The sequence below is a fragment of the Pelodiscus sinensis genome, chromosome 2 (genome assembly GCF_049634645.1).
Source record: "Pelodiscus sinensis isolate JC-2024 chromosome 2, ASM4963464v1, whole genome shotgun sequence".
Taxonomy (NCBI): domain Eukaryota; kingdom Metazoa; phylum Chordata; order Testudines; family Trionychidae; genus Pelodiscus; species Pelodiscus sinensis.
The window spans coordinates 36,402,086-36,425,914 of NC_134712.1; the positions used below are offsets into that span (position 1 = coordinate 36,402,086).

Below are 23,829 nucleotides of genomic sequence, written 5' to 3' on the forward strand. Positions count from 1 at the left end.
GGAAAAGGGTGCCAGTGTAGACATAGCCAGGTTTTAACAATCTTCTCTCATTGGAATCTTTGGAGGATGCTAATGTAACTTTTAAGATCCAAAGAAGTGAGTGGATCAAAATGTACATAAACCTATACAGTCACCCTATAAATCTGATTATAAGAAGTGTTATATCTTTCGTTACCATAACCTGAAGAAAAAAAATCTGAATTTTTTTCAGCTTTCAGCTCCCTCGTTTCTATGCTTCATATATGCGCTGACTGTGTCTATTTGGTAACTGATGCTTTGAAAGCCTTCCAATCTGATAGTTGTGCAATTTCCTGAGAATTGTTACAAAAAGATAGCGACATTGCATCAAAGAATGTATCAATCCTGAGAACCTCTCTCTAGATAGCATAATAATGAAGTTAATCTTCAAATATGTGTTTCATGAAACACAAAAATCATCTATTATGAAACTCGTCAGTGGCTTCACTTTTCACCCTTTTTTCTGTATAGTTTTAGATAGAAATAAGGCTGGTGTGAAGGCATATACTTGCTATGAATTGGTCTTTTTTTGAGCTTCCTGAATATCTTAGAAATCTGCTAACTTCCACTGCTTTCTCTTTTTAGTCTGAATTTTTTCCTTTCCTGTTTCATTGGCACCCTTTTTTGTTTTTCAATCAGTCACTTGAACTATTGCTCACTCAGCACTGGTCTACTCTAGGGAGTTATTCAAAATAACGCCCCTTATTTTGAAATAGCAAGCGAAGCGTCCACACTGCCAAGCCTGTTACTTCCAAATAATATCTTCTGCTTTCCGCGAGGAATAACTGCTAGTTATTTCAAAATAGCAGTGATGTGAGTGCTCCACTGCTGTTATTTTGAAATAACAACTCCCCAGAGTCATTCAAAGTAATTACCTCCAGTGCTTCCTGGGGCTCTAAGTCAAGATAGAGCATCCACATTAAGGGAGTCTGCCTCGGACGAATTTTGAGGCTTCCCTGTAGTGTGGATACAATTTTGAAATAGTTATTTCAGGAGTTATTTCAAAATAATTTCCTAGTGTACACATGCCCTAAGAGGCTCACCAAAGAAGTTTCCCCGGTGAGTATTTTCAGTAGCTGTTTGGCCTTCTCTCCTCCAGATGAACAAAAACAAGGCTAGATTCTTAACTCCACTAAAATCTATGGCAATATTATCACTGACTTCAATACGATCACGGTTTCAGCCTAGACACACCATTGGAGGCCACCGAGAGGACTGAAACACTGACGTCATTGACTGAAAAAAACTAATGAGAGCCTAAAAACCATAGCTTTTAGTTATTTTTCTTTGGAATGAATTGCAGCTTTCAGTACATGTATCCATGACAGCGTAGCTCTTGAAAATCAGAGGCTGATTAAGCTTTCAAGATAAGTACTGAAGCCTCCTAAGTATAACTAATTGATTATTCTACTTTCCATCATTAGAAAAGAAGTTTCTTTGAGAGGAAAAGGACTGTTTCATTTATCTCACAGCACTCTTCTTTGGATGATTTCTTTTAAGCGTAAAAAAAACTTAAAAACCAAAAAACTCTCAGAACTGTCTCTTTAGTTTTTTAAATTCAGTTGGATATTTGACCTCTGCTTAGTGGAGAAAAAGGAACAGTCATTTTAGTTCTTGAGGGAATGTACTTCCTGATAGGGATGTGAAAGGTTAACCAGTAAGAAGCGCCCTTAGTAGGTGATGCTTTCTGGTTTCGGTTAACTGGTGGGGGCTGCAGCAGCTTCCTGCCTGCTGCAAGCAGGGGGCTGCTCCAACGCCACCATGGACTGGGGCACTCCAGATGGTTCGGAGCAGCCCGTTTGTGGTGGTGAAGCCACTCCAGCCCAGCCAAAGCTTCCCCAACAATATCCCTTTTAATCGGTTAAACATCACATTTAACCAATTAAATGGGGTTGTACATCCTTACTTCTTGGGCAGCAGTTGTTCAGATTTGTGTCTCTTCACTCTTTCTGGTTAGGTTCTGGGACTTTAAAATTCAAGATGTTAAAAAAACGCTTGAGCCATTTTTATCAAAGTACTAAGTAGGGAGCAATTTACTGAAGATCCTGCTCTTGTTCTTCATGTCTGACTCCTGAGACTTCTACTGCTTCAGGAGAAAATATGCTGAAATATATGCTTGTTCTCCCTCTTTTTGCATTTTTTCTTACTGGATTTAAAATTTTATTCCTCTCTACTGTTTCAAGGATGAGGTAGATGAATATTCCAAAAACTATGATTTTCCTTATAGCTTTTTTCTAATTATTATGAGAGCAGAATCACTCCCGTAGAATCAGAAACTTAAAAACAAAATTCCAGTTTGGCGTGGCTTTTCTGAGAGGGAAGTGCTACAAAGGAAGTAAGTGCTCTTCCTGTATGGCCTCTAGTTTGGGAGATGATGTTGCCTTTGAGTCATATCAATGGCTCTTCTGAAACTCTTGCTAGAACTCCAATGTGTGCTATTACTGATCCCCTGAACTTCTCTTTTTCATATTCTTTCTACTGTTTTTGACAATCACTCACCAAATTATGACTAAAATTTGGGGCAGTGACTATTTGTTTTATCCGTAATGTACCTAGCACACTTTTTAGTACAAGATACATAACAAATAGGATATAGCTTTGAATGGGATAAAAATGAGTTTACTTTGCCATAGACAAACGTACCCGTTTTAACAAAACAGAAACTCGTTAGTATTAAAGCACTGATTTAAAACCGCTGGAAAAGCTTCTAGAACATTAAGGATTCTAACCCACTTAGAGATCTGGGATGAGTTTTACCAGTAGATGGTACTAGTCTAGCAGCAGCTTCTCTGGACTGTGTCCACAGAAGAGGAGGGGGAGGGGGAGAAAAAACCACTGTGAGGACAGTTGGACATGACTAGAAGGAAAACTATGTGTTTTGAGCTATATAACTATCCATTAAGTAGTTAAACAACTGAAAGATCCACAAGGATGTAGCAAGTAAAAGTACAAAATCTACTTGGGACTCACAATATTATTCAAGTTTAAGAACAGATTTACAAGGAACTTATAAGAAATTTCTTGAGGAATTTATAAGAGATCTTAAAATATTTACAGAGATATTGCTGGCTTTTGGTGTTTTTTCACTTCTTAACAGAAAATAACCCATTATTTCAACCCAGGTCAATAATTTTTTATATTATGATTTAGGCAAAATTCTTGTAATTCTTACTTAGGAAGATAACTGGTTTTGGAACCATTCTGTTATCCTATTACTCTTTATGTTGGCGTGTAGATTTTACTAACAATGATAAGACTGTCATACCAATAACAATATTTTTATTACATAATCTTTCATTTAGATCTCAATAACATCTACAACATTATTGATTTTAGCCTATGGGATTTATTACGATCCCATTTACATCTTAGAAAATTGAAATATAAAGAGAGGAGGGAACTGAGCACTTCTGAGAATTAGACAGTAAATGATTTGCCTAGGTCACACAAGAAATTTGTAGCAAAGCCACAAATATAAACTAGATCTCTTGACTCCCCATTTCTCCTTTAATAATAAAACCACCATTTCTTCCTGTTTATCATCAATCTATACTGCAATTTAATGTTGCACATAATTATTTGAGATTAAAGTGATTGTGCGATCGTTGGTTCTGTTCTTAAATATTAAGTAATAATTAATTCCTGGAGACACTATTACTATTGTTGGCAGCAGCCATACCGATTTTATATCTGTTAAACATAAATCTTAAAAAGCATGATGCCACTATATAAAACTTTTTCAAATGATACACACACACACACACACACACACACACACACACACACACACACACACACACACACACACATCTAAAAGAAAGATATTTAAAAGACTTTCTCTAAAGTGAATATCTAAGCAAATATGATCAATGTGAAGGCTAACCTCAAAAGTTCTTTTTCATAGTATAAAAAGGCAAAAAATATAAAGCAAAACTACAAGGGAAACATAGGGGGATAGGATTAAGAACATCACAAAAGCAGCACAACTCAAAGGCAGCAGGACTCACCAACCTTTTGACCATTATTGTTGAGGTAGTATTTGGCAGCAAGTAGCAACATATTCTTAGAAACCTACATCCTGCCACAGGAAGCCTCAGAATTACCATTGCTTTTGTGAACGCCAAATTTAAATACAAAGCCTTCACACTAAATCAGTTAAACACTGTTATACAGTGTGCATGAAAAGTATGCCTAAAATGTTTTCAAACACAGGATTTAAGTAAATTGCAGTTGTATTTATTGCCAGATAAAACCAATCTACACTTGATAGGGTACCCACTTGCATGGCAACAGTGACCATTAGGATTATGAATTAAATTTTCATGTGTCTAAACATGCTCTGTCAAACTCCCAAAATATGTGTTCATTTTTTTTAAATTGTATCCTTTGGTATATATGGTTGTGACTATTTTCTTCCACTATTTGATCTGAGGAAGTGGGTCTGGCCCACGAAAGCTCATCATCTAATAAACCATCTTGTTAGTCTTTAAAGTGCTACATAGTCCTGCATTTTGCTTCAGCTACACCAGACTAACACGGCTACATTTCTATTATTATCCCAAAATATAGAAATTGTTGTGGTTATATAGGCATTTGGGTGTTTTGCATTTCTGTCAGAAGTTAAACAGTGCAAGGGGCAATCGATATACATATACGCAAACACACACTCACACAAACACTTGAAAATTAATTCAGTCTGCTGTATTTATTTAAAGAAGACTCTTCTAGCACAGTTAAATAAACATCGTTCTATACATTTCTGACCAGTTGCATTTTGAACATTGCGAGATGTCTGCATTTTTAAAGTTTTTTTTTACATGGTGAATCTATTTACATAATTTACTAGGTACAAAATAATGAAGCTGAAAGCTTTGAACATTGTCTGTGAAAAATCAAAATTTCTTCAAGGACAGTCAAACCTATACATGACAGGTCCACCCCTCTTTTGAATTTCTGCTGGTTAATGATTATATACGTATACCTGTTTACAATGGAAAACTGAAAAATCTTAGTTTTTTCTATGAGCAGACTCTTCCCTTATACTCCTCACACTTCTTTTTGCAATTTGAAAATATATTTAAAATATATCAGTTTTATTTAATAGTAGCCCCTGCTTAAACAATAATCTTCTCTGTAGCCTGCAAGGTTTGTTAACATCTGTACATATTAATATTCCTGCAACATTCTGTTCAATATCATCTTCACAGTTCTAATGTCTTTTGCCACTTAATTCAAGCTTCCATACCACCAGAAGTCATGAGGACATGAGACTAAAGCAAACCAACTAGGCCAATAATGCTAGCTATTATCTCAGTATTTTTTTATTCCTCTAACAGAGCCTACCAGTAATTAATGGGTGTACCACCTATTGTACTACTATCAGAAAACTCATTGATAATTGATAGCTCAGTCAGAAAGCAAGTGAAATGTTTTTAGGAGTTGTAATTGGGCTAGAGTTTAAATGGTCCCTAAAATGCAGAAAAATACTTCATGTTTACTTTACCAATATCCTAGTACCCTGTACTATGAAATCGACTTGATCAACAGTGCAATGAAATTAAGATATCACTGTGGAGACTAAAAATGAAATATTAGAAGAATTTTAAGTGTAGCATTTTCAAAAGCATTTACAGGAGAAAGTAACCCAACTGAAAATCAGTGGGAGTTAGGTGTCCAAATTTCACAAAAAAAGTCCACCCTATGTTATTGAGAAATTTTGCTACTGCAGCTTCGAATGGTGCTCAAATAATAGTAATGTGTTCAAACTCCTCCTGGCAGAATCAGTATAACATGGTCTATGCAAGTCTCTCAATAGAATCATATTATATAAGAACATAGAATTAAATATCATTATTTTTATCCAGTTGAATGGGCATAAAATGGAAAATAGAACTGCCTACAAAAAATGTTGTACATAGAACAGAAAGATTTTAGCAAACTATTTTGGAAAAAAATGTAACCCTTCACAAATCACTTCAAGAACTGTGGTATAAATTTGTCATAGATAAAACCCTGTGAGGGACATCAGAGAACCCACAAATATCTATGGAATGAACCACAAGCTGTATACAGAAGTTAACAAATGTCTCATTACAAATGGGGTATCAGTCTCCCAGGAACAGAAGCATTGCACTCATATTATATTCAACTTAAAATCCTGTTATAATTAAAAATACTACGAAAGAAAAAAACTACTTTAAATACTTCTGGAAAATACTTTTCAGCAAACAAAACACTGTTGAAATCAAATATAATGTAAATTATATTTACTCACAATTAATATAAAAAAGTGTAACAGTAAGCTTTAAAAACCTTTTCTGAATTATTTTAAAGTAAATTACTTACCACAATCAAGACCTTTGGATGTCAATGTTAACTATATATGACAGCAAAGGTTCAAGCACATATTTTAAAAATCAACTCTAAAAAACCAGAGGACAGACAAACAGCAAAATATTTTATGAAACATGAACAATGCCCCCAACTGGGATTTATTAAATACAAGTAACTTCAAATAAATAGAGCTCTACCATTACAAGTTAGTAATGGCACTGCTGTATTTAAACCTTTGAAAATAAATTATTTCCCAGAGTCCGCCTAATGCAACCCTCTGTTATCAAGTATTACACTATTCTACAGTAATGTTCCAAAATACTGCAACTTATAATAGTGGTAGCAGAAGCTACAAAATTCATCACAGCTAGCACTCTGAATCATATGGCACAGTAAATTCCCTCCTCTGGAGCAATCCCATGGGTTGGTGCTCTTCATGGAATTTGTCAGGGGCACTTTCAGAAAGTACTAGTATACTCCCCACAAAAGAGATACTAAGTGCCTGGGGGATGGCTTAACCCAGTGGTTCCAATCTTTTTTATGCCGCAGATTGGCAACCCATTCATAAACTTTTGGTGGACCAGCAACATTTTATTTGCATGTTTGCATATTCATTATGCAAATAATGAATATGCAAATATGCAAATAAAATATTGTCTGTCCATCTATCCCCAACCCAGCCCCTTGCTCCATAGTGCCTAACAGCCTTTGACCCCACCCCTACACCCATGCCCTTTGACCCTTAACTTCTGACCTCTACAGCCCATGCCAACACCTGCTTGCTCCATGACCTCACCAGCCCTCACTCAACATCCCTTTACACCTACCCCACCCCACCCCCACATTCATCAGACTGAATCTGCTCCCTAGGGAGTGGCCATTACTGCTGCACGCTCCCCTGCTACCCAACTGCGTCTCACACCCTTATGGGTAGAAAGGGGGGGAGCACGGAGCCCTGCCTGTCCGCCATTACCAAGGGGGGAGGAAGGTGCCTCCTGCTCTGCCTCCTCCTGATGCTGCCTCAGCTCCAGTGCTGCTGCCAACAAAAGCAGCCATGTGGGCAGGAAGAGCAACCATTGGCGACGCACATAATTCCTCCTCTTTCGCAACTCCTTCCTCCCCAAGCACAGACAGGGGAGGGATTTGGGCTCATTTAGTCTACAAAGAGAAGAGTGGGTGGGAGATTTGATAGCAGCCTTTAACTACTTGAAGGGGGGGTCCAAAGAGGATGGCAAGAGGCTGTTCTCAGATGACAGAACAAGGAACAATGGTCTCAAGTTGCAGTGGTGGAGGTCTAGGTTGGATATCAGGAAAAACTAGATCATGAGGAGGGTGATGAAGCACTGGAATGAGTTACCTAGGGAGGTGGTGGAATCTCCATCCCTAGATTTTTTTAAGTCCTGGCTTGACAAAGCCCTGGCTGGAATTATTTAGTTGGGATTGGTTCTGTTTTCAGGAGGGTGTTGGACGCAATGACCTCCTGAGATCTCTTCCAACTCTATGATTCTGTGTTCTATTTTTTCCCTCTGAAGCACCTGTCATTGACCACTACCAGAAGACAGCATATAGGGCTAAATGGACCTTTGGTATAAACAGGCCATTACAAAGAGGGAGAAAAATTGTTCTCCTTAGCGTCTGAGGATGGGACAAGAAACAAAGGGCTTAAATTGAAGCAAGGGAAGTTTAGATTTGACATTAGAAAAACTTCCTAACTGTCAGGGTGGTTAAACACAAGAATACATTGCCTAAGGTGGTTGTGCAATCTCTATCATTGTGGGTTAGATAGATATCTATTAGGGATGATCTTGGGGATCAGCAATCTTTTCAAACCAAAGAGCCAAACTACATCAAAATTCAAAACCAGTGGTCAACAAAGAGCAGTATAGGAATGCCCATTTGCATGACTGAAAATATACAACTTAATATTATTGATAATTGACATAATGATTAATAATAGCATAATCAAACATTGTACTCAAAGACTTTATTTAATGGGACTTCTGCTGTTGTATCTTTTCACACATTTCTTTGAAGTTTACATCATAACTGGTCAAATCCAGCTTCATGCATACCTTCGGGATGTTTTCTGTCAATCTTATTGCAGGAGGCTGGGGATGTGGGGTGAAGGAGCCTGGGTTGGGTTGCATGAGGGGCCCAGGACACAGGGTTTGAGTGTATGATGGACTCAAGACTCAGGGTTTGGGTATTTGTGAGGTGCAAGAGTGTTATGGCAGGGTGCCGGGGATGTGGGAGTGTAGGAGTCCGGGTTGGGGTGAGTGAGGGGCTCAGGACAGGGGGTTTGGGTGCTATGATAGGCTTAGGACATAGGGCTGTGAAATATGTAGGGTGCATGAGTGTTATGGAAGGGTACTCGGGATGTGGGGGTGCAGGAGTCTAGGGATGTGTGGGTATTAGAGGTTTAGGGCATGGGGTTCACTTGCATGATGGGCTCAGGGCACAAGGTTGGTGTGTGGGGGGGGTGCAGGAGTGTTATGGCAAGGGCTGGGTATGTGTGGGGTACAGGATTTTTATGGCAGGCGACTGGAGATGTGGGGGTGCAAGAGCCTGGGGATGTGGGAGTATGAGGAGCTAAGGGCAGGAGGTTCAGATGTATGATGGGCTCACGGGTGGGGAATGGGGGGTGCAGGAATGTTATGACACTGACTAGATGGGGCCTGGGCCCCAATTGAGGGCTTGTTGGCCAAGCTTCATTTTTAAATAAAGTAAAATATTAAGTCCAACACAGACGGCTACAACATTGTCTTTATTTATGGCAGGAGTGGGGAACCTTTTTTGGGTCAGGGACCACTGAGTTTGGGGGAAGGAGGCATTTGTGACCTGAGGCATGCGATTGGGGATTACAGTGCAGCGGTTTGGGTTGTCACCTAGGGCAGGAGGGGATTGTGACTTAGGGCAGGGGACTGGGTGCAGAGGTTTGGACTGTGACCTAAGGCAGGAGAGGATTGTCATCTGGGGAAGGAGATTGGGGTGTAGAGTCTGAGAGGGGGTATGGGCTTAGGAGGGGGACAGAGGGTTTGGCTTATGTGGCATAGAGGGTAGGAGTGGGAGGACAGAAGGCTGTGGGGGAGGGAAGGGCTGGAGTTCCAGAAGCAGGCTCTGGCCCAGAGATTTACCAGTGAGATTCCAGAGCAGCAGCCCAGCTCGTTTCTTAGGAGCCTGCCCTGTCCCACCCTGGCTCCGGCTGAATGGCTACATGCTCTGTGACTAAGAGCCTGAGGGGAAGGAGGATTGGTGCTTCATGTGCTGTCTGTTCTTGAAACCGGAAGCTTCCACTGCCCAGGAACCAGCCAATGGGATTGTGCTAGGGGCAGGCACAGCTGTGAAGCACCACTCCCCGTCCCCTTCTGGCTCACAGTTTGTGGAACACAAATGGACCTGCAGCCTCTTTTCTGAGTGGCATGTGGGGGCATAGCAAGCAGGGGAGTGTGCCTGGAGGCTCCCTGCTGCAGCCGGAGCAACGGTGGGCTGGACTTGAGTTATATCTTGCTCCCTAGTGAGTCATATTTGGCTCGCAAGCCATAGGTTGCTGTCCCCTGCTCTATACAGCAAACATATACTATTCCCCCCTCCCACTGCAGCAACATAAAACCACTATGGATTTCAAAACTAAAGTTATATGTATCAAGTGTTTTACATACCATATATAAAATGCAAAATAACTTTGTTAAAATAATATTATAGGCAGAACTAAAAATAATAAAAGAGAGGAAACACACTTCAGCCTACCAATTTTGTGTAGGCTTTACAGAACACATGGTAGGTAAGATCACCTACAGCTGTGAAACCTTTTTATAGAGTATAGTATAAATTGCAGTAAATATGCACCATATAGGAAAGAAGTATTTTAAGAAATCTTAATTTACAATTGTCATGCTTTTCGTTATTTATGTCTGACTTTATATATTTCAAACTGTCAATCAAATGGTGGCAAGCTTTACTTTATCATAGAAATGAGAGTCAGCACTGTAATCAATGTATTATGTTGTAAAATATGATTCAGCAATATCAGACTTAATTTTTCCATTTTAAACTATACATTACACAAGAGTATTTTTGAATTATGATAATGCCATCAAAGTTGTCTAAATTGCAGTATAATTAAACTAATCAATTTTTTGCTTTCACATCAATCGACAATGCGCAACCCGTGGATCGCAACCCCCGCAGGGGTCACGGCTGTCTTCCTGGGGAGGAGGTCACAGCACCACCTGCCATTTTGTTCTCCTGGCTAGGTGTATGACGTGTGCATAGCAGGGGCGGGGGAAGTGGCAGGGGAGCAGAACCAGTACTTGAAATTAAAGAGGCTGTAAAAAAAATAGTTTTTTTTTTTTTTGCTCATCAAAATTTTCCTGGTCAACGAGGTCATGAATTAAAAAAGGTTGAGCACCACTGCTCTAGTCGAGTGGCCCGTGACCGGTGGGAGTGGGACCCCTGCTAGGTTGTAACAGGTACGTATGCACCACATTATCCAGGAAAATACATACTGCGTAGAAACCAGGTTGCCTTTCATAAGTTCTGCCAATGCCATGAGCACTGAGTGGACTTTCTAAATGGCCTAATGAGAACTATGTAGAAGGCCAATGCCCTTCAAACATCCAGCATGTGTAGCACTTTCTGCCTAGCACTAGAGCGTGGCTTTGGATAGAGAATTAGAAGGAAAATCTCTTTGGTCAGATGATATTGGGAGACCACTTTTGGTAGGAAAAATGGATGCAGCCTGAGCTGCACTTTATCCCTCTGGAAGACCGTATACGGTGGTTCTGAGGATAGGACCCTCAACAGATAGCTGCAGCGGCACAGGAGCCAAGCAAACAGAGCTGTAAACAGGGGAGTTTGAGTGGGAGTTTGGATATTGGAACTTGTTTGGAATTTGTTTTTGCTGTGGAGAGGGTATTCTGGTTTGTTTTTGTGTTCACCGGACTAATAGGATTTTGGTGAGAAAGTAGATAAAACATAGAGGCATTAGTGGCCATGGCCCAAGTAGTAGAGAACACAAAGAGGATGATTGGATGTGGTAGCTGCGGTATATACATGATTCTGGAGGGGGTACCTGAAAGGAGTTTTGTTTGCATGAAGTGCCACCTGATAGAGCTGATGGAAGAAAAGATCCGAGGACTGGAGATGCAGGTGGAAACTCTGGTCGAGTTTAGAAGGGGGTTTCAGCAGATGATGGGGCAAAGGCATGACGTGGCTGAAGGGGAAAGCTTAGATATACAGATGGAAGCAGGATCAAGGGCCTCAGAGGGGGGACTGCTGGGCGAAGAAAATGGACAGTGGAAGCATGTGACTCAGAGGACCAGGCAGAGGAAAAGATGGGTCAGTGAAGGAAAAATAGAGCTCAAGAACAGGTATGTGGAGCTGGAAAATGAAGAAGGGGTAAAGCATTTAGATAATGAAGATGGAAGGGTAAGGAAGAAGAGAAGAGTGGCTAGTCCCATAGATAAAGGAGAAGACTTAATGGAGACAACACCAATAATGAGCATTAGGATTACAAGGGAAAGTAGGAATGGCAAGGACTTGCAGCCAGAGGAAGCTAGAGATAGACCAGAGAATTTCACTGTCACTAGGAAAAGGCAGGTCTATGTGATTGGGGACTCCTTATTGAGAAGAATAGATAGGCCTGTAACCAGAGCTGATCCAGAGAATAGAAGGGTGTGCTGTCTGCCAGGTGCTAAGATACGAGATGTGGAACTGAGGTTGAAGAGAATTATTAAGGGAGCAGGAAGGAATCCATTGATCATCCTTCACGTAGGAACAAATGATACGGCTAGATTCTCACTGGAACGAATTAAGGGAGACTATGCTAGGCAGGGGAGGATGCTCAAGGAAATTGAGGCTCAGGTGATCTTTAGTGGGATACTGCCTGTTCCTAGAGAAGGGCAACTAAGATGTGACAGGATTATGATGATCAATAGATGGCTTAGGCAGTGGTGCTATAAGAAGGGCTTTGGGATGTATGGTCACTGGGAGGCATTTATGGACAGAGGACTGTTCTCTAGAGATGGACTTCACCTAAGTAGGGAGGGAAATAGACTTCTAGGATGGAGGCTGGCTCAACTTATTAAGAAAGCTTTAAACTAGGAATTTGGGGGAGACGGTTGGGAGATGCCCAGGTAATCCCTACGCTAGATTTTAACACTGAGAGGGAGGAAAACGAAGTAAGAAAGGATATAGCTGGGGGTAGGAAAATGGACATAAGGAGGAAGGGTAGATTGGATACTATTCTAATAGGTCATATTGGAGGTATAACGTCTGTGCCAAATTGGGTAAAGAATGTGAATGAGGCCAAACAGCAAAAATTAAGATGTTTGTACACCAATGCGAGGAGCCTAGGTAACAAAAAGGAAGAACTAGAGCTATTGGTCCAGGAAGTGAAACCAGATATTATAGGAATAACAGAAACATGGTGGAATACTAGGCATGACTGGAGTACAGGTATTGAAGGGTATGTGCTGTTTAGGAAAGACAGAAATAAGGGTAAAGGTGGTGGAGTCACATTGTATATCAAAGATGAGGTAGATTGTAATGAAATAAAAAGTGATGGAATGGAGAAGACAGAGTCCGTTTCAGGAAAAATCACATTGGGGAAGAAAACTATCAGATCCTCCCCTGGGATAGTGCTTGGGGTGTGTTATAGACCACTAGGATCCAATTTGAATATGGATAGAGACCTCTTTAATGTTTTTAATGAAGTAAATACTCATGGAAACTGCGTAATCATGGGAGATTTCAACTTTCCAGATAGAGACTGGAGAACAAGTGCTAGTAACAGTAATAGGGCTCAGATTTTACTAGATGTGATAGCTGATGAATTCCTTCATCAAGTAGTTGCTGAATCAACAAGGGGGGATGCTATTTCAGATTTGGTTTTGGTGAGTAGCGAGGACCTCATAGATGAAATGGTTGTAGGAGACAACCTTGGCTCGAGTGATCATGAGCTAATTCAGTTTAAATTAAATGGAAGGATAAACAAAAATAAATCTGAGACTAGGGTTTTTGATTTCAAAGGGGCTAACTTTAGTAAATTAAGGAAATTCATTAAGGAAGTTGATTGGACTAAAGAAATTATGGATCTTAAAGTGGAGGAGGCCTGGAATTATTTTAAGATAAAGTTGCAGAAGCTGTCAGAAGCCTGTATCCCTAGAAAAGGGAAAAAATTTATAGGCAGGTGTGTTAGACCAAGCTGGATGAGCAAGCATCTCAGAGAGGTGATTAAGAAAAAGCAGAAAGCATATAAGGAGTAGAAAATGGGAGGGATCAGTAAAGAAAGCTACCTTACTGAGGTTAGAGCATGTAGGGATAAAGTGAGAAAGGCTAAAAGTCAGGTAGAGTTGGACCTTGCAAAGGGAATTAAAACCAATAGTAAAAGGTTTTATAGCCATATAAATAGGAAAAAAACAAAAAAAAGAAGAAGTAGGACCGCTAATTACTAAGGATGGAGTGGAGGTTAAGGATAATCTAGGAATGGCCTAATATTTGAACAAATACTTTGCTTCAGTCTTTAATGAGGCTAATGAAGAACTTAGGGATAATGGTAAGTTAACAGATGGGACTAAGGATAAGGAGGTAGATATTACTCTATCCGAGGTAAAAGCCAAACTTGAACAGCTTAATGGGAGTAAATCGGGGGGCCCAGATAATCTTCATCCAAGAATATTAAAGGAACTGGCACATGAACTTGCAAGTCCATTAGCAAAATTTTGTAATAAATCTCTAAACTCAGGGGTTGTACCATTTGACTGGAGAATTGCTAATATAGTTCCGATTTTTAAGAAACGGAAAAAAAGCGACCTGGGTAACTATAGGCCTGTTAGTTTGACATCTGTAGTATGTAAGATCTTGGAAAAAATTTTGAAGGAGAAAGTAGTTAGAGACATTGAGGCTAATGGCAATTGGGACAAATTACAACATGGTTTTACAAAAGGTAGATCGTGCCAAACCAACCTGATCTCCTTTTTTGAGAAAGTAACAGATTTTTTAGATAAAGGAAATGCAGTGGATCTAGTCTACCTCAACTTTAGTAAGGCATTTGATACAGTACCACATGGGGAATTATTGGTTAAATTGGAAAAGATAGGGATTAATATGAAAGTTGAGAGGTGTATAAGCAACTGGTTAAAGGGGAGACTACAGCGGGTCATACTGAAAGGTGAACTGTCAGGTTGGAGGAAGGTTACTAGCGGAGTTCCTCAGGGATCAGTTTTGGGGCCAATTTTATTTAATCTTTTTATTGCTGATCTTGGCACCAAAAGTGGAAGTGTCCTAATAAAATTTGCGGATGACACAAAGTTGGGAGCTATTGCCAATTCAGAAAAGGATCGGGATATCATACAGGAAGATCTGGATGATCTTGTAAATTGGAGTGATAGCAATAGGATGAAATTTAATAGTGAGAAGTGTAAGGTTATGCATTTAGGGATTAATAACAAGAATTTTAGTTATAAGCTGGGGACACATCAGTTGGAAGTATCGGAGGAGGAGAAGGACCTCGGAGTCCTGGTTGATTATAGAATGACTATGAGCCGCCATTGTGACATGGCCGTGAAAAAGGCTAATACGATTTTGGGATGTATTAGGCGAGGTATTTCCAGTAGGGATAAGGAGGTGTTAGTGCCATTATACAAGGCATTGGTGAGACCCCATTTGGAATACTGTGTGCAGTTCTGGTCTCCCATGTTTAAGAAGGATGAATTCAAACTGGAACAGGTACAAAGAAGGGCCACTAGGATGATCCGAGGAATGGAAAACCTGTCTTATGAAAGGAGACTTAAGGAGCTTGGCTTATTTACTTTAACCAAAAGAAGGCTGGGGGGGGGGGGGGGACATGATTGCACTTTTTAAATATATTAGAGGGATAAATACCAGGGAGGGAGAGGAATTATTTAAGTTTAATACCAATGTGGACACAAGAACAAATGGACATAAGCTGGCTAGTAGGAAGTTTAGACTTGAGATTAGACAAAGGTTTCTAACCATTAGAGGAGTGAAGTTCTGGAACGGCCTTCCAAGGGAAGTAGTGGGGGCAAAAGATCTATCTGGTTTCAAGATTAAACTAGATGAGTTTATGAAGGAGATGGTTTGATGAGATAACATGAACTTGGTAACTAATTGACCATTCATTATCAGTGGAAAATAGGTCAATGGAGGGATGATAGGAGTTACTATAGAGGACTTTCTGGGTGTCTGGCTGATGAGTCTTGCCCACATGCTCAGGGTTTAGCTGATCGCCATATCTGGGGTCAGGAAGGAATTTTCCTCCAGGGTAGATTGGCAGAGGCCCTGGAGGTTTTTCGCCTTCCTCTGTAGCATGGGGTACAGATCACAGCTAGAGGATTCTCTGCATCTTGGGGTCTTCAAAGTATTTGAAGGCTTCAATATCTGACATATAGGTGAGAGGATTATTCTAGGAGGGGTGGGTGAGATTTTGTGGCCTGCACTGTGCAGGGGGTCAGACTAGATGATCATAATGGTCTCTTCTGACCTTAGAGTCTATGAGTCTATAACTCAGACACTCTCCTTGCTGAGGTGATAGCCACCAGGAAGGCTACTTTCATAGAGAGATGAAACAAACACTCAGCCATTGGTTCAAAAGGTAGTCCCCTGAGTTTCAGCACCAGCTTCATGTCCCAAACAGGTACTGGTCGACGATAGAACGGATATAACCTAAGTCCTTCCTAAAACAAGTCACCATGGGGTGGCTGAACAGGGAATCATAGAGCTGGAAGAGACCTCAGGAGGTTATCAAGTCCTGCCCCCTGTCCAAGGCAGGACCAATCCCAACTAAATCAACCCAGCCAGGGCTTTGTCAAACCGAGACTTTGAAAACGTATGGGGATAGAGATTCCACCACCTCCCTAGGTAACACATTCCATTGCTTCACTACCCTCATAGTGAAATAGTTTTTCCTAATATCCAACCTAGACCCCCCTCCCTGTAACTTGAGACCATTGCTTCTTGTTCTGCCATCTGTCACTACTGTGAACAGCCGTTCTCCATCCTATTTGGAACCTCCCTTCAGGAAGTTGAAGGCTGCTATCAAATACCCCCTCACTCTTCTCTTCTGCAGACTAAACAAACCCAAATCCCTCAGTCTCTCCTCAGAGGACATGTGCTCCAGCCCCCTAATCATTTTGGTTGCCCTTTGCTGGGCCCTCTCCACATCTTTTTTATAGTGGGGGGCCCAGAACTGGACACAATACTCCAGATGTAGTCTCACCAGAGCAGAATAAAGGGGAATAATCACTTCTGCTGGCAATGCTCCTCCTAATGCACCCTAATATGCCATTAGCCTTCTTGGCTACAAGGGCACACTGTTGACTCATATCCAGCTTCTCATCCACTGTAATCCCCAGGTCATTTTCTGCAGAACTGCTACTTAGCCAGTCGGTCCCTAGCCTGTAACAATGCTTGGGATTCTTCCGTCCCAAGTGCAGGACTCTGCACTTGTCCTTGTTGAACCTCATCAGATTTCTTTTGGCCCAATCCTCTAATCTGTCTAGGTCACTCTGGACCCTATCCCTGCCCTCCAGCGTATCTACCTCTCCCCCTAGCTTAGTGTCATCTGGGAGCAACCTGAATAAAAGGCGGATACTGCCACCAACTGAACTTTTATCAAAGCGGATGCTTGGCCCTGCTACTATAGGTGCAACAGGTACTCTAGCACCACCAGAATAGGTGCCCGCCCAGGAGAAACATCCCGCTCCACACAGCAGCGAGCGAACCTTTTCCATTTGGTCAAATATGCCGCCCTGGTAGAAGGCTTTCTGTTGCCCAAGAGGACCTCTTGTACCTGGGTCAAACACTGAAGCGCTAGTGGATTGAACCATCCAGTTTCCATGGTGTTGGATTGAGTGCAGATCCGGGTGTCTGAGACACCCCTTATGTGCTGTTAAGACATCCAGGTGCAGGGGAAAGGCTATCGGGACTGCCACCAACAAGTTGAGTAGGATGGAGCACCAATGTAGGCACAGCTATGCCAGTGCTAACAAAATTAGACAGGCCCTGTCCCTGGGGGTTTTTAGTAGGAGCTAATGTACTAGGAGAATTGAAAGAAACACATACAGGAGGGGAATTTCCCCCAATGGAGAGTGAATTTGTCTCCCATAGAATCCTGATCGTGATTCTGGAATGAGCAAAAGTCCAAGCACTGTTTGTTCCGTGGAGTGGCAAACAGATCTAGACAGGGAGTTCATATCACATCTTCCCCGACTGTTCATATCACATCTTCCCTGACTGACCACTTTTGGACTATAAATACTTTTCTGAGGGCATCCGCCATTCTGTAGCCCTGGTAGATACTGAGCCTCCAAGTGGATTTTGTGCTTTACACAATAATGCCAGTGTTTCTGCACCTCGCTGCAGACTGGGACTTTCGTGTGTCCCCCTGCTTGTTCATATAAAACATCATGGTCATATTGTCCAAACACACCGACACACACCAGCCCTGCATCTGGGGTCAGAACACCTGGCAAGCCAGTTTGACCATTCTTAGCTCTTTCACATTGATGTGAAGACTCATGTCTGTGGGTGACCACAGTCCTTGGGTCTTCAGGTTGCCTAGGTGGGCTCCCCACCCCAGATCTGAGGCATCGGTCACCAGTGTTAGGTGGGGCTCAATGGGGAAATGGCACCCCTTCTGACAGGTTTAATAGGTCCATCCACCACGCAAGAGACTCTATCACCCCGTTGGGGATGGCCACTAACATATACAGACTGTGGTGTGTGGGTACATAAACTGAGGGGAGCCAGCTCTGAAGGGGTCTTAGGTGTAGACGTGTGTATCTGATCACAAGGCAACATGACGCCATGTGGCCCAAAAGTCTGAGGCACATGCCTGACATTGTGACCGGGTACTGGGTGAGTGCCTAACAAGTCCCATATGGTCTGGGACCTCGACTCTCGCCACAACAATTTCCCTTGGGTTGAGTCTATTGTTGCCTCTATAAATTCTATTCTCTGCCGCAGACTCAGGACTGATGACTTCTTGTTGAGGAGGATGCCCAGAGTTATGAACAGCTCTAACGCAAGGTCTATGTAAGCGAGAAGCTGGTCTCTGGAAGTTGCTTTTAACAGTCAATCATCTAGATATGGAAAACCTGAACTACCCCTCCCGCCTTGCATAGGTAGGCCGCTGCCACATCCATACATTTGCTAAACACTTGTGGGGCAGAAGAAAGGCCAAATGGTAGCATCGCAAATTGGTAGTGCTCGCCTGCTACTATGAATCTGAGGTAACGCCTGTGACATGGAAGGACATAATGTGGAAATATGCATCCTTCATTTCGAGGGCAGTGAACCAATCTTCCAGATGCAAAAAAGGGATTATAGTGGCCAGAGTGACCATCCTGAACTTTATCTTCCACATATAGCAGTTGACGTTCCTTAGATCCAGGACCGGTCTGAAACTGCCTTTTGCTTTTGGTATAAGGAAACAGCAGGAATAGAAACACTTGCCCTTGACTTCCTGAGGGACCTCTTGTACTGCACCTGCCTCGAGAAATGACTGGACCTCCTGTATTAGGAGATGCTCATGAGAGGGGTCCCTGAAGAGGGACAGGGAAGGGAGATGGTGAGGCAATGGGGATGCAAACTGCAGGGAGTAGTCCACTCCAACCATGTGGAGGACCCAACAGTTTGATGTAATACTAGCCCACACATGGTAGAAGTAGCTTGACTGAGAACAGATTGAAATGATCAGGTAGGTCTAGTTCTCTGCCCTTGAGTGCACCTTCAGAAGGCTTGTTTGGGGCCTGGAGGAGGCTTGGATGAGTCGCTCCCCAGGTTATTTTGTTGGCATGAGGATCTCCTCCAATTATTGTTCTTATTGTGCCTGTACTGTTGCTCATGGCACTGGCTAGGCATAAATCTCTGCTGCTGAGGCTGAGGGCGGAACATGTGCCTTTGGGATACCAGGGTATGCAACCCTAGAGATCTCATAGTCACTCAGGTGTCTTTTGAGGAATTGCAGCTTAGAGTCAGTATGTTCTGAAAACAGGCTGATGCCCTTAAAGGGGAGGTCCTGGAACGTGGACTGGACCTCCAGGGGAAGCCCCGAGGTGTCAAGCCACACAGATCAACGCATAGCCACTCCAGTTGAGAGTGTTCTTGCTGCCGAATCTGCTGAGTCCAGGGCTGCTTGTAGGGATGTTCTGGCTATGGTATGAACTTCCTCTGAAAGTGCTCTGAATTCCTGGCAAGCATCATGAGGCAGCAACTCTTTGTATTTATTGAGTGCTTCCCACAATTTATAAGCATAGAGGCTAAGGATCGCCTGCTGATAGGCGATCCTTAGTTGCAGGCCCCCTGCAGAGTAGACCTTCCTGCCGAACAGGTCAGTCTTCTTGGTCTCCTTGGCTTTCGGAGCTGGGGTCTGCTGGTCTTGCCCCTCCCTCTTATTGATTGCTGAGCCCATAACCCAATGAGGGATGAGATGAGAGTATAAGAACTCGTTCCCCTTGGAGGGAACGAAGTATCTCCTCTTGATACCCTTGGGATCTGCAATAGGTTTGTATAGTTCAACTGTATGATTGGCAGAGCCACCTTGGGGGCCCCCTCTTGTGAGAGGATGTCCACCATGGTGTCCTCTGGTTCCTGAATCTCCTCTAAGAGGAGATTCATGTGCTGGACAATCCTGTACAGTAGTTCCTGGTAATGCCCTATGGTTCTCTGACAGGGGACCAGACATGGAGGTGCCCATCACTGTCTCATCTGTAGACAAGGACAAATAAGCGTTTGCAGGCAAGGTGTCCTTAGTTAGCTGCACCCAGAGTTCCTCATCTGACTCCACTTGATGCCCCTGTCTGGGCATCTGGTCCCGGGGCTCAGAGAGTGGGTTGTCCCCTCTCGGTGGGCAGGATTCCATCACTGATGGAGCCCTTGAATGGCATCTATCCGGAGGGGAGCAGGACCTGTGGCTAGCTGGCACCATCAACCTAGGTGCACCCTTAGACTGATAATATATGCCTAGTGTGCCCAGAAAGGCCACTTTGCAGGTAGTGACAACTGTTGCTGCCACTGAATCAGCGGGTCCCTTCTGCCGTGACTGGAGCTGCTGTGTTGAGAATGGACCAACACTGCATCCGATTCAGACTCTGATTGAGATGACCATAGTTGTATTGATGATGTTGGTGCTGGCATTGGTGCTGGATGCTGGGACTCTCTTGTGGATCTCAAAAGGTACCGAGCGGGTTTGGAATGGGAGTGGTGTCCAGTGCTCCTGGATCTTGATCTCGACTTGGAGACTGACCTCGGTGCTGACCTAATGCTCAGTGCCAAACCCTCTGTCAGTGCCGGCAGTGGGGAACACTGTGCTGGTGATGGTGGTCCCTCCAAGGAAGATGATCTGTCCCAGTACCGTTCCGTGGACTGTGGTTGATGCAGTATCGCCAACTTCCCTCTCGAACGGTGCAATCCCAGCAGCATGGTGGCTTTTCCTGCACCGTGGACAACTCGGCCTCTGAAATTTCATCAGGTCCTTCGTTGCTTTGAAGGTGTCCAGCGTCAAGGGGGGAGTTTAAGACCTGCACCAGGCTCATGACTCTCAGTGACAGGTTGTGTGCCAGACTGAATGGCGCCAGTCCTGGGGTCGGAGGCAAAGGTACACCTTGGACCTCTTGCTCTGGGGACTTCCTCCTTACTTAGTCCTGTCTCTGCTGGAGCTGATGAGGGATCTGGCCCTGTCCTCCCTCCTGCTTCGCAGTGACGATGAGGTGGACCTGTATCTTGGCCCTGAATTCTTCAGTGATGGGAAACCCTGGTGTCCAGGGTCTTTTGCCGCACTCAACTTCTGCTCAGTATCACGTATGGAGGCTGGGGCTGATTTCCCAGTTTGAGGGGGTTTTAGCACTGCTTTCATAAGGAACTCCTGGAGTCTGTACTGCCGGTCATTTCTGGTGCAGTGCTTAAAACTTCTACAGATCTTGCAGTTCTTGGTGTTTACAAATTGTGCATGATTTAAAGCCGGGGGCATTAGGCATGCCCCAACACCCTGAGGGGCTAGAGTTCTTGGGCATTTGCCCTCTTTCCATTTACTCAGAAGACTCTATCATCTTCAGTTTAAGCAACTGAAGAGCTATGCTAGGGAGTAGATACATAGAATCATAAAATTATAGAGCACTCGAACTGGAAGGGACCTCAAGAGGTCATCGAGTCCAGTCCCCTGGCCTCATGACAGGACCTAATACTGTCTAGACAATCCCTGATAGATGTCTATCTAACCTGCTCTTAAATATCTCCAGAGATGGAGATTCCACAACCTCCCTAGGCAACTTATTCCAGTGTTTAACCACCCTGACAGTTAGGAAGTTTTTCCTAATGTCCAACCTAAACCTCTCTTGCTGCAGTTTAAGCCCATTGTTTCTTGTCTTATCCTCAGAGACCAAGGAGAACAATATTTCTCTGACCACATTGGGTGAGATACGGTATATATGCATTGATATAGTGTTGCCACTCTAGGGGTCTCTGACCCTACGGGAACTGCCAGGAGAAAAGTTCCCAACACTCATGCACGTGGTGAATGAAAACCTGAACTGCACTCGAACTAGAATTGCACTCGAGTGTGAACAAGCACTCAAAGAAGAACAAGGTCAATTTACTGTTGCCAATTTCAAGTGTTCAAAAATCATGAGTCAGATCCCAATAAGTGATATGTTCTTTAAAAAGTAAATGAATCACTTTGTTTTTAAACAGTCTTTGGATTCTTTTCTTTATGAGGGCAGGGGACTGGACTCGATGACCTCTTGAACTCCCTTCCAGGTCTAGTGTTCCATGAATCTTTCATCTTCCAGGGAATGTCTCACACTTAAACTGTGTTATCAAAACTCAATATGTGCACAAAAATATGACCTTCCTGTTTACTGATTAGAGAGGTCTCCCTAGGGACCTATTCCCTACAGTATAAGGAGTTGCCATTCAATCTCTCCATACATGGGATAGTCAGTGGTTACACTCACAATCATACTCCTTGTCCTGTCCCCGCAACTTTTGCCTATACACATTCTCCCCCATTTCTTCTTACATCTGCAAAAAATTGTGCCATGCCTTCTAGCTTCGACTACCCTGCATCTTCAGTCCCATTGATAGGAATGGGAAACAGTGGCCATCATCCTGAAGAACAAAAATTCATGAGCTGAATGCAGATATCAGAAATGCATAAGAAACAACCCCCTTCAACCAACCACACACATATCTGAGGGTATGTCTACACTGCTTTCCTCTTTCCAGAGAGGATTGCAAATGCAGCTGAGTGAAATTGCAAATGAAGTGCGGATTTGAATTTCCTGTGCTTTATTTGCATAATCACATCCGGCCGCTATTTCTAAATACCCTATTTTGAGATAAAAAAATGCCGTGTAGACATGGTTATTTTGAAAGAAACCCCTTCTTTCGAAGTAACCCTTAGAGTAAGGATTATTTCGAAAGTAGGGGTTTCTTTCAAAATAACCGCATCTACACTGCGTTTTTTATCTCAAAATAGGGTATTTCGAAATAGCAGCCAGACACAATTATGCAAATGAAGCACAGGAAATTCAAATCCACACTTCATTTGCATTCCACTCTCGAAAGAGGAATGCAGTGTAGACATACCCTGAGAGGAAAGGGCAAGCATTGTCCCCTATTGGAGGCAGCAAAATGGTATACTAATCCTTATTTTATGAGTCTATTTTTTGTTGTATGTGTATTTTATCCATTGTATCTTCTCAATTGGTTTAAAAGACATTAAACCATACATTTATGAAATTCAAGTATATTAAAGAGAAATAATTTGAGAAGAGATTGCTATTTTGGGAACTTTGTTTTATATGGTAAAATGAAAATTGAGTCATTGTGTCATTATGTTGCTTACTCAATGCCAGTATTCACAAGGGAAATGTTTGTATCCAAACTTCCAGGGTAGTTTTACTTTTCCACAATTCCTTTTTGAATTTAGTTTTCTTTCCAAGTTAAATAAGGAAGCTGTTTTTCAATACGAAGAGTTTCTAAATGTGAGAAAATTCTTCTTCGTGAGGAACACTACAAAAAGTAAAACTAATTCCATGTGCTTGCACAGACCTAAACAGAAAACTGCTTACACCAAAGTGACACAATAAATTATAAGACTGTGGGTCCCCAATCCAGTAACACTATGAAGACAGTGGCTCAGACAATGGTTTATTTTCTTACATTCTATTAAAAACACTAGTAATAAATTGAAGCAGTGGAAGGATGGTAAGAGGAGAGAAAAGCCATGTTAGGGTTGTGATACTATAGCAGATACTATAGCAGATAAATTTCCAGTAATCAACAGATTTTTTTACATTTTAAAATGTTCTATGCTGAACACTACATTCTATATGTTGAAAATAATATGTATTATCCATTTTTTCAACAAAATGTATGGTTTAAGGGTTTTTTCCCCATTTTTATTTGCTTTTTTTGGTAACCCCTACCAACATTTTTATTTCCCAGAAACACACTGTT

At 42.3% G+C, this 23,829-nt stretch overlaps 1 protein-coding gene across 7 annotated transcripts in view; it reads right to left on the reverse strand.

The window, feature by feature from the left end:
- Positions 1-23,829, reverse strand: part of VPS13B (vacuolar protein sorting 13 homolog B) — a 999,042-nt gene that overhangs the window by 343,717 nt on the left and 631,496 nt on the right. Inside the window, exon 31 of one of the 7 annotated variants that reach the window (XM_075920308.1) lies at positions 7,080-22,476. The exons of the other annotated variants lie outside the window; for them this stretch is intronic. Coding sequence (XP_075776423.1) covers positions 22,437-22,476 — 40 coding nt within the window. The 3' untranslated portion in view covers positions 7,080-22,436. Of the gene's footprint in view, positions 1-7,079; positions 22,477-23,829 lie in introns of those variants that run through there. 7 annotated transcript variants of the gene reach the window in all.